Source organism: Verticillium dahliae, genomic scaffold (genome assembly GCF_000150675.1).
Source record: "Verticillium dahliae VdLs.17 supercont1.31 genomic scaffold, whole genome shotgun sequence".
In the NCBI taxonomy this organism is placed as follows: domain Eukaryota; kingdom Fungi; phylum Ascomycota; class Sordariomycetes; order Glomerellales; family Plectosphaerellaceae; genus Verticillium; species Verticillium dahliae.
This window is the reverse complement of record NW_009276920.1, coordinates 23045-36998: the sequence shown is the minus strand read 5'-3', so window position 1 is coordinate 36998 and position 13954 is coordinate 23045. Positions and strand designations below refer to the sequence as shown.

The 13954-nt window shown below is 59.4% G+C and overlaps 5 protein-coding genes across 5 annotated transcripts in view; 3 read left to right on the top strand and 2 right to left on the bottom strand.

The window, feature by feature from the left end:
* Nucleotides 1–3060: 3060 nt before the first annotated feature.
* Nucleotides 3061–5388, bottom strand: VDAG_10044 (DNA replication licensing factor mcm10; the record flags this gene model as incomplete). Its single annotated transcript, XM_009651308.1, has 1 exon — nucleotides 3061–5388. One exon carries the CDS (start codon nucleotides 5386–5388, stop codon nucleotides 3061–3063), a length of 2328 nt encoding a protein of 775 aa, XP_009649603.1.
* Nucleotides 5389–6289: 901 nt separating this feature from the next.
* Nucleotides 6290–7606, top strand: VDAG_10043 (uncharacterized protein; the record flags this gene model as incomplete). The annotated part of the gene is made up of 1 exon (XM_009651307.1): nucleotides 6290–7606. One exon carries the CDS (start codon nucleotides 6290–6292, stop codon nucleotides 7604–7606), a length of 1317 nt encoding a protein of 438 aa, XP_009649602.1.
* A 7-nt stretch (nucleotides 7607–7613) lies between these two features.
* VDAG_10042 (uncharacterized protein) lies at nucleotides 7614–8468 on the bottom strand (the record flags this gene model as incomplete). The annotated part of the gene is made up of 2 exons (XM_009651306.1): nucleotides 7614–8145; nucleotides 8214–8468. The coding sequence occupies 2 exons, from the start codon at nucleotides 8466–8468 to the stop codon at nucleotides 7714–7716; spliced, it is 687 nt and encodes a 228-aa protein (XP_009649601.1). The 3' UTR covers nucleotides 7614–7713.
* A 585-nt stretch (nucleotides 8469–9053) lies between these two features.
* On the top strand, nucleotides 9054–10669 carry VDAG_10041 (uncharacterized protein; the record flags this gene model as incomplete). Its single annotated transcript, XM_009651305.1, has 2 exons — nucleotides 9054–10114; nucleotides 10174–10669. Exons 1-2 carry the CDS (start codon nucleotides 9357–9359, stop codon nucleotides 10667–10669), a joined length of 1254 nt encoding a protein of 417 aa, XP_009649600.1. The 5' UTR covers nucleotides 9054–9356.
* Nucleotides 10670–11661: 992 nt separating this feature from the next.
* Nucleotides 11662–13954, top strand: part of VDAG_10040 (TTL domain-containing protein) — a gene marked incomplete at both ends in the record, with an annotated part of 2774 nt that continues 481 nt past the window's right edge. The window contains 3 exons of the mRNA XM_009651304.1: nucleotides 11662–12593; nucleotides 12692–12757; nucleotides 13018–13938. Coding sequence (XP_009649599.1) covers nucleotides 11662–12593; nucleotides 12692–12757; nucleotides 13018–13938 — 1919 coding nt within the window. The remainder of the gene's footprint in view (nucleotides 12594–12691; nucleotides 12758–13017; nucleotides 13939–13954) is intronic.

The following is a 13954-nucleotide window of genomic DNA, read 5'->3' as shown; positions in this document are numbered from 1 at the left end:
AGTGAGCCAAACGAGCCAGTGAACCACAGAGCCAGCGAGCCAGTCATCCCGAAGCATTACCGGAGCGGGGTGGTGCTGGTGCAGGGAGCTTGCTGGGCTAGTCCCTGACATGTGGAGGTACAGAAGTGCCTCTAGCGCAGTGCACGCCGGCTCTCCTGTCGCTGGCTGCCGAAAAGTCAGCCTCTTTGACGCTCGCTCTGCCTGCTCTCCTTTGGGAGGGGAGAGGGGCAGGCGGTCGACAGGCGGCGGAGGGGGGCTAGGGGGCCCGTGACGGTGGATTCGTCGGAGGCATTGCTAATAATCGGCCGTGGTTTCGCAGGCCTCACGGCGCTTCAGAGCTGGGTTTCCCAAACGAGCCATACGAGCCAAAAGATAAAGAACGCGCCTAGCGACGCAAGCTTATCTTGTCGCATCTGGAGACCTTGTTTCCAGGCCTGTGGCGAGGAGCGTACGAGACAGAAATACATAATGGTCACTGCAACAAGCCGCGCCCGAGGGCTGCCATTACGTGAGAGGAAAGGACGACCCTGCCGCATTTCGCCTGGGTTGGCGGCACCTCCAGAAGTTGTAACGTAATGGCCACCCCTGTCGAGTCAGAGGCTGGGATATCTGCCCATGCTCGCAGCTGCCCTGTCTTGCATTCGCTCTCGTCCTTTGCCTTGGCTGTGCCTTGGCTTTGGGGCGCCCCATTACACAAGTACAATAGTACATGTACAGTATCATCCACGAGGGCTCCTTCCTCAAGCGCATCGCGGGCAGGCTACTTGTACATGGCTGGCGTGTCGAGTCGTGTGTGTCTTGTGTGTGCATGCGTCTGTAAGTACAGCATGCTGCATCTTGAATAGGTAGGTTGTTCGTTGTTGCCCGACTGGTATCAATTCGTAGCGCCAATACCCTCATGACGCCATCCTGGCTCCGTGCTGCTTCTTGCCCTGCCTGCTCGCCCGCTCGCTGTCCACCGCTCTGTCGCCTGCCGCCTGCCGCTTGCCGCCTGTCGCTTGCAATGCGACAACGGAGTTGAGGAACACGGATGCGGGAAGGAGCGAGGGTCAAGGAAATGGCGCAGGACAACACAGGCAGGGACCACCCGGCTCACTCCGATATCTCTCGCCCTGGCCCATGCCTCGTCCTCGCGTCCTCGGGGATGGCACGACCGGCGGGACATGACATGGCCAAGAGATGCCCAAGATGGTACTCCAGCCTCGTTCGCCGACATTCTTCCCGAGGGCGAAACAAGCACCACACAACACACAACACACCACACGCGGAGATACAGATACGGATACGCAGAGATATTTCTACCGCCCACAGCCCGCACCCACATTCACGCACGTGAGGTTCACCACTGTTGAGTGGTGGAAACGCGGGGATTGCGCGGGGACGGGGGCCCTCCAGGCACCCAGGGCAACCAAGGGCTGGTTTGGCTACGAGTCGTCCCAATCAGCCGGATGCCATATCCAATCCTGGCCACATCCACGAGAGCCACTGGCCACACCCAAGAGAGCCACTGGCCACAATCAAGAGAGCCACCAGCCTGCTGGTCTTCGCCAATCTCAACACCAAGTCCTCATCCACGGCCGCTCATCCCTCAGCCACAGAGCAAAGTTCACGGGCCTCCCCCCACCACCACCATCGTGCATCAGTGCCGTCTGCGCCCGTTGCACCGCATCCAGCACAGTCTCACGTACGATTGCCTTTATTATGTACATGGCCGCTCACCACTGGGAGATGCAGCACCCCCACCTCCAGAATCGCCCGCAAAACCACCCAGCCTGTTCGCTTGTCCGACCCGAACCTCAGCCTCTTTGTCCACAGCCAGGCCCGACGCGGGGGCGGGGTTCTTGTGCTTGCCAACAACTGCATGGAGAAAATGAAAGGGTTCAGGGGTCCCATACCTCAGACCACACACATGCATGCACATCTGCGACTGCGAGGAGAGGACCACCTATCGTGAGGTCCTTCGCTGTCAGGCTTGGCGTAGTGCCTTGACCCTGACCCTTGACCCCGACGATGTACGTCACTTTACCCCAAATCCACCCTGCCCTCGACATGTGCCAGACAGGGTGAACCATCGTGAGGCTCATCGGCCGACTCACATGGCGCGGGCATGGCTGTCCCGCCTCTGCGGCCCGCCGGCTCATCCTGACACTAGCGCTGAGCCTGCCGACGGCCGCATATCGTGAGTTTTTCTTCCCTGGCGGCTTGGATCAAGTGGCCCGGCCACCGTCGGCGCCTCATTTGTCAACTGTTGATTCGCGTTTTGGCCAGCTGCGGAACAAGCACAGCGATTGCTTTTACCCAACAAATTTCCATGTCGGTCCGGCAATGCATCCCCTGCACCCCAATCTATTACCCAAACCATCCATCAACCTTTGCTGTGTTGTTTACCAAATCGCCGAAGCCTCGCGTTCATGGCGGCCCCAGGTGTTCACCAGACTGGCACCAACATGGAAATGGCGGCAGGCCTGTGACTTGGCGTTCTGTTGCATAAGCCGGAATACTGTCCTGGGCTGTTAACCGAGCAAAGCTTTCAATTTCGTGATCATGATCTGAGGCTCTAGGGCAGCGTGTGTCTTACCAAGCTTATCGCCTGATCAAGCGCTCCGTTCCACTCTCTCTCTCTCACACACACAAGCACACACACAAATAAGATAATTAGACAGTGTGGGTTTCGGACTGATATCCTCTCCAGCCATTCATGGTTTCTAGTCCCTGGATTGACTTTATGGGCGCCGTTCTCCGAGGCGCAGGAGCGGAACGAAACCAAGACTGTAATCAAGTCCTGGCATCTCGGAGGCGAACGTCACCGCTGCGCGATGAGGAGCCAGTACATGGGAAGCGAATATCACATTCCTGTCGCATCCAGCGGAATTTTGTTGATTCAACACCAAACCATCAATACGACATACTATGGCCAACTTGGTTTAGCGATCCTCTCTGGTTAGCAGGAGTTGCATTTTGGAGCAAAAACTGGCCAGCATGCATCACATACGTAGCGCGAGTCCAGCAGACTGTAGGGTTCATAACGTCGTGCTCATTCGTAAACAGCTCTATGACGGACTACTGGAGTATGACCAACTCGTCATCGTCGTCATCGTCGAGCGTGACCATTCTCCTCCCGGCATCCACCGGCAGCGCATCTCCGAGACTCTCACGTCCCGCCTCGCGAATGCCCTTTTCTGTCACAAACCGCGTCTTCTTCCGTACCGGTTGCCGGTCACTCTCGGGCTGGAATTTCTCCCCCTCCTTCATGCGGCCCAGCTTATCCTTGAGGTTCCCGCCCCAGCCGAACGCCGCTCCTCGGGCGGTACTGATTGTCGCCGTGGAACCTCCTGCTGTAGATATAGATTGCGAGCTGTCCGGCCGCTTCCGCTTCACGGGACCGAGGTGGACCGCATCGCGACCCTTGGGCGCTAGTAGACCCAGAGACTTGACATCTAGCTTGACGGGTGCGTCGCTGGCCGTGGACGTGAGCGACGCCGACGACCCGGAAGCTGGGATGGCCCTGGCCCTTGCCTCGTCACGCTGCCGGCCCGTCTGCACCATGTAGTCTCTGCCCGCGCCGCTGCCAATCTTGGTCAGCCGGTCGACAATGTCCCTCTCCTTCTCCTGCGCGACGAGCCGCCGCTTCAGCCCCTCCTTGCGCTCCTGCTTGTCGGCGAACCGATTGGCGCCATCAATGAGCTCCGCAGGCGTCATGCTCTTGCTGGCGAACCAGTGGCTGTGCGTCGACCGGTCATACGAGCCCGCCTTGGCGGCCTTGTCCGACTTGTCGCGCCCGTCCTTCCATACCACGTCTTGCGAGCGCAGCCGGTAGCCGCTGCGGTCGTTGGCGCCAAACTCGGCCTTGTTGACCTCCATGCGGTTGTGGCGCGCCCGGCTGATGGCCTCGTTGGTGTGAAACTCGCAGAACTGCGTGCGCTTGATGTTGACCCAGCTGCCGCAGGGATTGCCGTCTTTTTTGATCGACTTGCACGAGCCCAGATCGCGCGCGATGCCGACCTCGATGATGGTGTCTTCGTCCGAGTTGATGACTACGCTGAAGCGGCCGGCGCCGGCGCGGCCCTGCGGCGGCGGCATGATGGTCGGGTTGAGGATGGCCATGACGGTGCCCTTGCCGATCTTCCAGAAGCGGGTGAAGCCCGAGTTGAAGAGGAACAGCTCGAGCTCGAGCTCCAGGTCGACGACGGTGATGACCATGTACTTGCCGCGGTCGGCCTGCTGCACGCCGTTTCTGTCGGGGCGGGGCGGGTGCGCGCGGGGTTCGGAACGTTTGGCGACAATGGCGAAGAGGACAATGTCCTGTTCGATGTCGGGGAGCTCATACTCCGGCGCCTTGACCTGCTGACAGAGCTCCTTGATCGTCATGATCTTCTTGCCCGAGAGGTGACGCGTCAGCATGCTATGTGGGACGATGCGTCTCTTGAGGTGGTAGCTGGAGTAGGGCTCGAACGAGGTGGCTTCCGTCTCGGGCACGTCTTCGGGAGCTTTCCTTTTCTCCTTGCGCTTAGATGCACCCGGGGCTGCATCACCCATGATCTCTTCGCGGCTGAACTGGGGCGCCTCATCTGGTGGTGGAGGTGGCAGATCCACGGCCTTGCTCTTCAGGTCCTCAATCTCCGCCTGGCCGATACCGAACGCTGTGGTCCGTACCTGCCGGATACGCGCCAGCTTGTCGTTTCGGCCAGATTCCTCCGTTCGCGCTGCTGACAGACGCTCGTTGAAGCTCATGGGTCGAATGGCCTCAGGGGCACGCTGCGCCGAAGCGCCGTTTGAGCTCGGTGTTTGCGACCTCTTGAGATACCCCCCGAAAGACTGTTGCTGGGGCTGATGGGGCGGCTGGTTGTTTCCGTAGTCTGGATTCATCCGGACGCTCGGCGCTCTCTTGAGAGATATTGCTCTCGTCGTGCCCTCGATTCCCAGCAACACACGGGGCGACGTTTGCGGCGGGTCTGGCCGTGCCTTGCGCACTGGTGACGCGGGGACTTCGATGGGGCGTTGAGATGCGGATCGGTGTTCGGCGCCGGTTCTTTTGGGTATTGAGGGCGAGTCCTCGAGCCGTGATGCTGGTCCCGCCTCCGTCTTCCTGGCCCTTGCGCTCTGGAGCTTCTTCAACTTCAACCGAGCTTGGATTTCCTGGAGCTTGAGTTCCAATGTTTCCTCGTCATCTTCCTCGTCGCCCGTGGCGTCGTCACCGCCCGCCGTCGCGCCGTCAGATCTTGACGCACCCAAGCCGACAGTCCTTGACTTCTTCAAGGGAGACGGGGAAGGTGATGTTCGGTTGTTCATGCGCCGGTATCGTTCGCGGCCGCCGGGGGTGCTGAGGAGGGCTTCGTGCGGGGATCGCGGAGGCCATTGAGGCTCGTCGACGGGGGGAGCTGCAGCCATGTCAGTTGAGCCGTCCGACGAAACCTCACTACAGACTGTTGCGACGAACGGGGCGGCATCGCGCTGAGCGCAACGTTTTCAATCGGGGATTGGTATTGTTGCTGTTGCTGCTGCTGCTGCTGATATTGCTGTTGCTAAGGAAAGGGCCCTGTCCGCGTTCTTCGTTTCCTCTAATAACAAAGTTTGGCAGGCTATAGTACGACAGGCATCTCAGTCCCAGTGTCGACCGGGATGGCAGAGCCAACGGAGGCAGGTCTCCGCCGACGAACCTGCGCCAAACGGTTTCGAGATGGATGAACCTCGTGCTGGGATGGAAGGGGGAGAGATGCAACGAATTGAAGTGGAGAGGCTGGATAACTTGATGATGTACCAAACTTCTTGAAGGAATAGATAAATTGAAGCAATGCCAGGATCGAAATCGTTATCACACGTCAGAAAAGCCCCGATTGCTCGTCAAGGGTGACGATAAGGATGCGTTGGTCTGGGCTCTGGGAAGGGAGATGAAGCAAGTCGGGGGTCCCTCGCCGCTTTGGAGTCGTGGTCATCATGATGGTGTGTGAGAGTGTCTACTGGTGCCTGTGCACTAAAGTAGCGGGCTATAATGGGGTCCCTGTTCTGCGCGTCTTCGGACTTGGGGGACGCGTCCCACTTGGCATCCATTAACGCGTCTCATGGCCAATAACGCGCCGAGTGAAGCACAGCGTATACCTGCAACGCCTTGTCCGAGTTCAACCCAGCGGCTGTCGTTGTGCATATTTTTCTTGACGTTGCCTTCAGCTCTTCAATCGTTCCCTCCTGTTCTTGACTTGCGATCCTCTATTGATCTTGCTCAATACTCTTCAACTTCCCTCCGGCGCTCAGCAGACTCGCAAAAGCACAACCTCACAAACAGATCGCAACAATGGCGAGGACGAGAGCAACGAAGGCGGTTCCAAGCGCAAAGCCCGACACCAGCGAGACCTCAGCGCCAAAAACTCTGTATTCTCTACCCGAAGAAGCGGCAAACCCGCCCAAGGTGTTCATACTTCCGACAAAGGCCACCAAGGCAGCGCGAATCGTCTCCCTCCTGCATCCACGACACGCAAAACCTAGTCGATATCTCGTCTGCCCCGAGACGGGCATCTATGAATTCACAAAGATTGCGGCTCCCAAAACCACTCCGCGGAGCTGGCTGATCGAGACAAAACCTGGCAATCTCGAAGACGGAACCCCAGACGCTGGCGGCTCTCAGCTGCAAGCCCAAATCACCAATGGCGCCGACCTTTTCATCGCGACAGCTTTTGATCCCTTGTTTCTCATGCTCCCAGCTCTTTTCGGCCCTGCGACAACCAAGGATGATGCGAAGCGCTTGTTTCTGACCAGCGATGACCATTTCGACGCCATCTCCGATTCATCCTCGCACCTGTGTGAAGTTCTCAGGTGTCCCAAGACAAGATCACACTTTGAGGCCAGGATGGCCGTTATTTGCGACTCGGTAGATGCCGGAGACGAGAAGATGTTCCGCGTGAGCGACAAGAAGTTTGTGGATGTCATGATCGGCAAGGCAAAGGCCATGGGCGCAGCGCTTCCTCCCAGCATGGAGGAGAGGTTTGTCAAGAAGCCGCTCGAGGCCCCTCTCTCACTGCAAAAGAGCAATGCCGCCAAGGTCGAGACGAAGCCAGCAGCCGATGACGTCTCGACGCCGGGCGATTCTACACCGCGCACCGAGTCTGCAGAGTCTCAAGCCTCTGCGACGACTCTCGAGACGTCGGCATCCTTCGCGTCAGAGGCCTCCACTGCGGCCACTTCGGTCAACGAAGAAGCGACGGAGGACGCTGTGTTGAGCACGGCGAAAGCCCCCGAGGATGTGGTCGCGTTGCAGAAGCTCAGGGTTGCACTGGATTTCATCTGCGCCAGCTACGCCACGCCGGCCATCACAAGTCGTCTGCAGACGTATCTGCTGGACCCCGCGGTCTCCGGGGTGAATTTTGCGCCCCTGAATGCCTACCTCGAAGAGCTCACACAACTACGCATCGAGGCCGCTTCATCCATGTCGACGTCAAACTACTCCCGCAAGCGACACCTGGATGAGGAGGAGGAAGAAGTGCGTGCTGAGAAGAGGCGGAAGCTGGAAGACGAGAAGAAGAGGAAGGCCAACCAGAGCCGGGGGGTCAAAAACCTCCAAAAAGTCAACACAACGGGCATGAAGAAGATGAGCGACTTCTTCAAGAAGAAGTAGAACTGCAGGAAGAAACAGATTCTTTTGGGGTATCCCGTACAAAATCACACAAAAATGCGCAAAGCCCAGCAGCTCCCCTCCCACTGCCTTCCTCTCCTGTCACAACGCTACGTCGTGCCCCGTCCGCGGGATCCGGCCCGCGTACTTGTGCTCGAGGCGCCCCTGCCGATCCTGCTCCCTGTGGTTCCTGAGATGCTGGAGCCGCGGGTGTGCAAGGTGCCACGCGTGCCGCGAGACCTGACCCGTGCTGTAGCGCGACCTCGCACGCTGGGCGTCCGGCCGATCGTCGGCCTCGTGCGTTCGGCCTCTTCCTCCTCGCGCTTGCGACGGGCGGCTTCTCGCCTGCGCTCGTCTTCGGCCGCCTTGCGCTCGGCCGCCTGCTGCTTCTGGAGCGCCTCGGCCTCCATCTCCTGCATGTCCTGTGTGGCGCCGCGCCACTCGGGGTTGAGGATGAGGCGCTGGTTGTGCTCGGTCTGTGACAGGATACGAGTCCAGGTGTTGAGGAGGGTTGAAGCATTGCCGACGGTATGGGAGACGGTCTGGAGAGGGAAGAAGAGAAGAAGGTCAGCTCAAGGGTCTTTCTGACTCGACGGTCGGCGCCACATACGCCCATGTTGCTCTTGGCCTTCTCGAGCGTGCTTATGATGCCTTCGATCGAGGCGTTGATGTTGCGCACGCCCTCCAACTCTTTGCGCAAAACGGCGTCTCGGTCGTATTCGTCGGTGTCCTGGTTGGCAGGTGTCCGGGGCACTGGCGTTTTGGGTGTCTTGGGCGTCCTGGGGGTCTTGGGTCGCTCGGCGGGCTCGTTCTGGTCTGGAGACGCCCAGATGTCGGTTGTCGAATCGTCAAGGGGGTCTGACATGGTGTGCTCGGACTCAGGGTAGTTTCGCTCAGGTGTCAACGGCCAGCCGGGAAATGGTAGGGTTCGAAGCCGATGACCAGAATGTCGAGATAGCTTGTCACAGGGATGGCAGTGACGTTCTGTTTGTTTTGTTGCGACAGGTACCGATTGACTAACCTTACCTCGCTTTACTGACTGTCAGGGGTTTGAAGGTGGGATGGCTAGTGAGGGGTCGCACAGGTAGAAGTGTGCGCACGGGGCATTGCAGTACAAACGCGAAAATGACACGCGTCGACGCGGTGGCAGGGTGGACCCGCTTCGGTTTTAATGAGAAATGGGGCTGGTTAATGAGTTAATGAGGGAGGCTGGGGGGATCCACCAGCCACCTGTCTACGTTCTGTGTGTCTGTCTGCACCCATCAATGTCAAAGTCCCCTGGCGCCATGTTGTTCCGCTCGTCCAATCCTGCATTCCATTCCATTCCCACAACCCACCTCGTAACCACCCAGCAACAACCCAGACCAACATCATTGTCACCTCAACATCGCTCGACAACACCGACAAGTTTCAATTTCCACCGCTTTGTGCTCATCGTGCTCGACACCTCGGATTTTCAATATCGATATTCATAATCTGGTGTGCCTTTCGCATCCTTCAACGCCCCATACGCGCTCACCGATTCCACTCGAAGCGGCTCGTGGATCCCCGCCGACGCCATCCCTTGGAAAACTCGGAGGCCATCCACAACTGTGACGGGAGACCAAAATCGACATCGAACGCACTCCCACTTGGACATTGCACACACAGTGCACTTGACGAGGAAGGAAGGCCCAACATCGGCGCCCACAAAGGAACAACAATAGCCCATTCATCCGCGACTGCCTCCCAAGGCTAGTCAACACCCGCAACCATGGCGACCTTTGCAACCTCGACACCTTCACCCCAGCCATCAGGCATCCGCACTCCTCCCACACCCAAGCACGGCTACAGCGACCACTGGGAGCCCTACTCGCCGCGCAAGTCAGCCCGCATCTCTTCGCAGCGCGCAACCCACCGAACGCCCTCTCCCTCTTCATCTCACCGCACACCTCGCACGACCAGGAAATCCACCGTCGCCGCGACAGCCATCATGTCGCCCGCCTTTTCGCCTCAGAAGAGGCGCCTTCCTGCTCTCGATGCCGTGCACCGTGCGTCATCGTCAAGGAGCGTTGCTCACACCCACGGCCACGACAAGGAGGAGCAGGACGAATCGCGAGCGGCAGCCTTTCACCGTCGCTCCGGCATGCTGCCCACGCCTGTGAAGACCCCTAGGAAGGCACCGACCGAGACGCAGGCCGCGAGTATCGAGGCTGTTGCCCGCAACCTGTTTGTTGACGACGACGCTCTGACGACACCCCTGAAGAAGCGTACACCTAAGAAGTACACGGGCATGTCTCTGGAGAGCTTCACCGCCGAGGCTGTCCAAGACGATATCCAGATCTTCACCGACTCGCACGACCGCGTGCCCGAGGTCGACAACAGCGTCGAGAACCCCTTCTACGGCTCCAACACGGAGGCACAGCCCGAGCCGCGCCTTCGCCGAAGCAAGCGCAAGGTGACCGTACCCGGAGAAGGCGCTCAGCACGTGGATGAAGCTCTTCAGCGTGAGGACGGAATGGTCTATGTCTTGTGAGTAATCCTCCGTTCCTTCCCTCCCTGTGAGCCTGGTAGCTGACTGTGCGATTTAGCCGTGGCAAGAAGGTGTTCCGCAAGTTCGCCGATAACGACGACGGCCTTGACGAGGAGGCGGCACTGGAGGCTCATCTCGGCCGTCCCCTCACTCGGTCGTCCATCAAGCCCCGCCGCCTGTTCCAGCGCACTGAGCCTCCCGAGATTCTCGTTACGCCCGAGGATGAGGAAGCGCTCACTGACATTGAGGATCATCACATGGATGAGGAGGACAAGGTCGAGGAGACGCCCGAGACGCCAGTTGCCGAGGATTCCTGCCCCGCCACTCCTGCCGCACCCCGATTCGGCCCCGCTGCCACGCCTCCTGGCACGCGCCGCACCACTCGCTTCCTCTCCAAGAGCGAGGATGCGACACCCTCCAGAGCCAAGACGGGCCGCACGCTCTTTGAAGATTGGCGTCGTGTCAAGAGCCGACCTGACAGCACAGAGCGTACGACCAAGAGGCCTGCCGGCGATGAGCTCAGCGCAGCCACACCCAAACGCACCAGGTCCTAGATGTGTCTGGGGCTCTGACCCGTTCTCTGACTTGGTCTCTGTGGTTCTTTGGCCTTTTTCTGCTTCACTTCGGTAATCTTCTCTTTCCTCGACACATGGCGAATCATGATGATGATTCACCTGACTGGGCATGACTGGCTGTTCTATATCCCTACTCTTTCTTTCTGTTGGCTGGAAGAGCAGACAGCGCCGGTGTCCGAGGTTTTTGTGTACACTTTTCTCTACATGACGCATTTGGTTTGCGAGGCCCTCTTTCGGCCTTTGGTTTTTTTTTCGTTTTTCTGTTTTTACATGATGACTGGTAACGGATATCCGCTGTGGCCCGCTCGAGGCATAGCATCAAGGGAGAAAAGGGAGCGAAGTGTAATTACGCCCTGTTGCCAGTCATGTCAGATATGGGAATGGGTTTCGGCGGAGGGGAACATAACTCCGTAGGTAGCAACTTTTCTTTTTCTCTTCCTCAGGTAGGTTGGCAGCAGGCTCGCGGTGTCAGGTCAGGGCAAGGCATGACAGAATGATTCCCCCTCAATACGACTTGCTTGGACCTATTGCTTGGCCATTCGTGACGTGTGTTTTACGTGGTGTGTCATGGAACATTGTGTCATGGAACAAACAGCTGTGACAATACCGGAGCATTTGATGACCAACAACAGGCCAACGGCAAACACCCACCACATGTTAGCCCCACGAAGAGAAGAGACCAAGGAAGAGAAGAGACCAAGAGAATGTACATGTAGAGGCCCGTTCCGAGGCAATAGCGCAATGGCGTGGATTGGGCGTCGATGAGCATCGAGGAACCCCACTATTGCATCCCACTTCGCTCGACCCACAACGCTCAACCGCCACCATCTTCTTCACGACCCCTCCTCTCGGTCTTACCCTCACCTCACCTCACCTCACCTCCATCTCTCCTCCTCTCATCTCCTTCTTGCTTGCAGTCTCGGGCATTTCAACGTAGAGTTTCTGCATCGGCAGACACACGACAAGACACGATGCACATCCTCGTGACCAACGACGACGGCCCCCCCTCGCCCCATTCGTCCCCCTACGTCGCGTCCCTCGTCGCCGAGCTCAAGAAGGCGGGCCACACCGTCTCGGTCTGCCTCCCTCACACGCAGCGGTCCTGGATCGGCAAGGCCCACATCATCGGCCAGTCCGTCAAGCCCGTCTACTACACGCCGTCGCCGAACCTGTACGGCGATGACGCCGAGGGCACCATCCACACGCGGCCCACGACGTCGGACCCCGCGACGCCCGGCACCTTTGACGCCGACAAGGAATGGGTGCTCGTCGACGGCACGCCGGCCTCGTGCGTCCAGATCGGGCTGCACCACTTCTTCGCCGAGCGCGGCCCCGTCGACCTCGTCGTCAGCGGGCCCAACTACGGCCGCAACACGACGGCCGTCTTTGCCCTGTCGAGCGGCACCCTCGGCGGCGCCATGGAGGGCGCCATCTGCGGCAGGAAGGCCATCGCCCTGAGCTACGCCTTCTTCTCGCGCAACCACGACCCCGTCATCATCGGCGGCGCCGCGCGCCACGGCGTCCGCGTCATTGAGAGGCTGTACGCCGACTGGCCCGCCGACGCCAGCGTCGACCTCTACAGCGTCAACGTGCCGCTCGTCGAGGGCGTCGAGACCCACAAGACGCTGTGGACCGCCGTGCTGCAGAACTACTGGCACGACGCCGGCTGCTTCCAGGAGCTCGACGGCGATGCCGCCGACGAGGTGGTCGAGGAGGAGAGGATACGCGAGGGCCAGGGCGGCGAGGTCCAGGGCGGCGAGAGGAAGGCCGACGAGCTGCTGCACAAGCACAGGCAGAGGCAGAGGCACTTCAAGTGGGCGCCGTCTTTTGGCGGCGTCTACAAGAGCGTCGAGGATGCGCCGCCCGGCAACGATGGCTGGGCTGTCGAGAAGGGATACACAAGGTGAGAACACTCTCTTCTGCAATTTCCCCCTTGTTTTTTTCTCCTTCTTTTTCTTTTCTCTTTTTCCTCTTTCTCAGGATCCCCACTGACAGGCACAGCGTCACGGCCTTGAAGGCAAACTTCTGGCACGCCGCGGAGCATCTGCATGAGAAAGAGCTGGTTCTGTGAGTACATATGCCTTGCTTTTTGACACTCCCCCCCTTTTTTCTTTCTCTTGAGCAGGGAGCGGGCACCTGGAGATGCGAGATATACGGAGGGTCAGCTCTGGTGCCAGGTTCGGGGTCGACGAGCAACAGACGGACATGACTGCGATCGAGCGAGGACAAGAACCTCCCCCACCAAGCAACGCTTGCTTGCCTGTATCCTACGCAGAAACCGGCAGAACCCATATAATAGAGCAAAGTCTTACGCTTGTGTTTACTAGTTCGCCGCCCCTGGAGGAGAAGGCTAAGACGCGCAGCCAGCAACTACCCCTGCGGCCCGCCGTGGCCCAGAAGCCGGAACAGGCAGAGGCGGCCAAGTGCTACGCCGTTGTCGATTACGGCGACGAATACGTCCAGCCCCTGATCCTGGACGCCATGAACTCCCTCCTGCCCGAGGGATCCTGGGAGTTGCTGCCCCACACGCCATCATCGTCAGCTGATCAAGTCCTGTCGCTGGCGAACATTGTCCCCTCGCCGACGGCCAAACTCGTGCAGATTGCACCCTACGAGACGCTTGACTTTGAGTACGCCGCCGACCACTCGTCCACCGTGCTCATCAACAGCTACATGATCCGCAAGGCTCTCATCCGGAAGCACTACCTGTCCGCGACGGTGGAGACGTGGTCCGCCAAGCACCCGTCCTCGTCGCTGGCCACGGGCGTCAAGCGCAGCGAGCACTTTGAGCTCGACTACGCCGAGTTTCTCGACGACGCCCTCGTCGAGGCCTTTGACCTGCGCGAGAGCCTCGAGCGGAACGAAGAAAAGGAAGACCCGGCGCAGCGGGACTGGTGGATCCTCAAGCCCGGCATGAGCGATCGCGGCCAGGGCATTCGGCTCTTCAGCACGCAGGACGAGCTGCAAGCCATCTTTGACGGATGGGAGGCCGACAGGCCCGACAGCGATGCCGGCCAAGACGAAGACGAAGACGAAGAAGCAGCCGGCGGCGGCGGCGACCGCGACGGCAGCGGCGACTACATCACGACATCGCACCTGCGCCACTTTGTCGCCCAGCCGTACATCCACCCGCCGCTGCTCCTCGACACGGACAGCCGCAAGTTCCACATCCGCACCTACGTCCTGACCGTCGGCTGCCTGTCCGTATACGTCTACAGCGACATGCTCGCGCTCTTCGCGGGCGCGCCGTACGCGCCGCCGTGG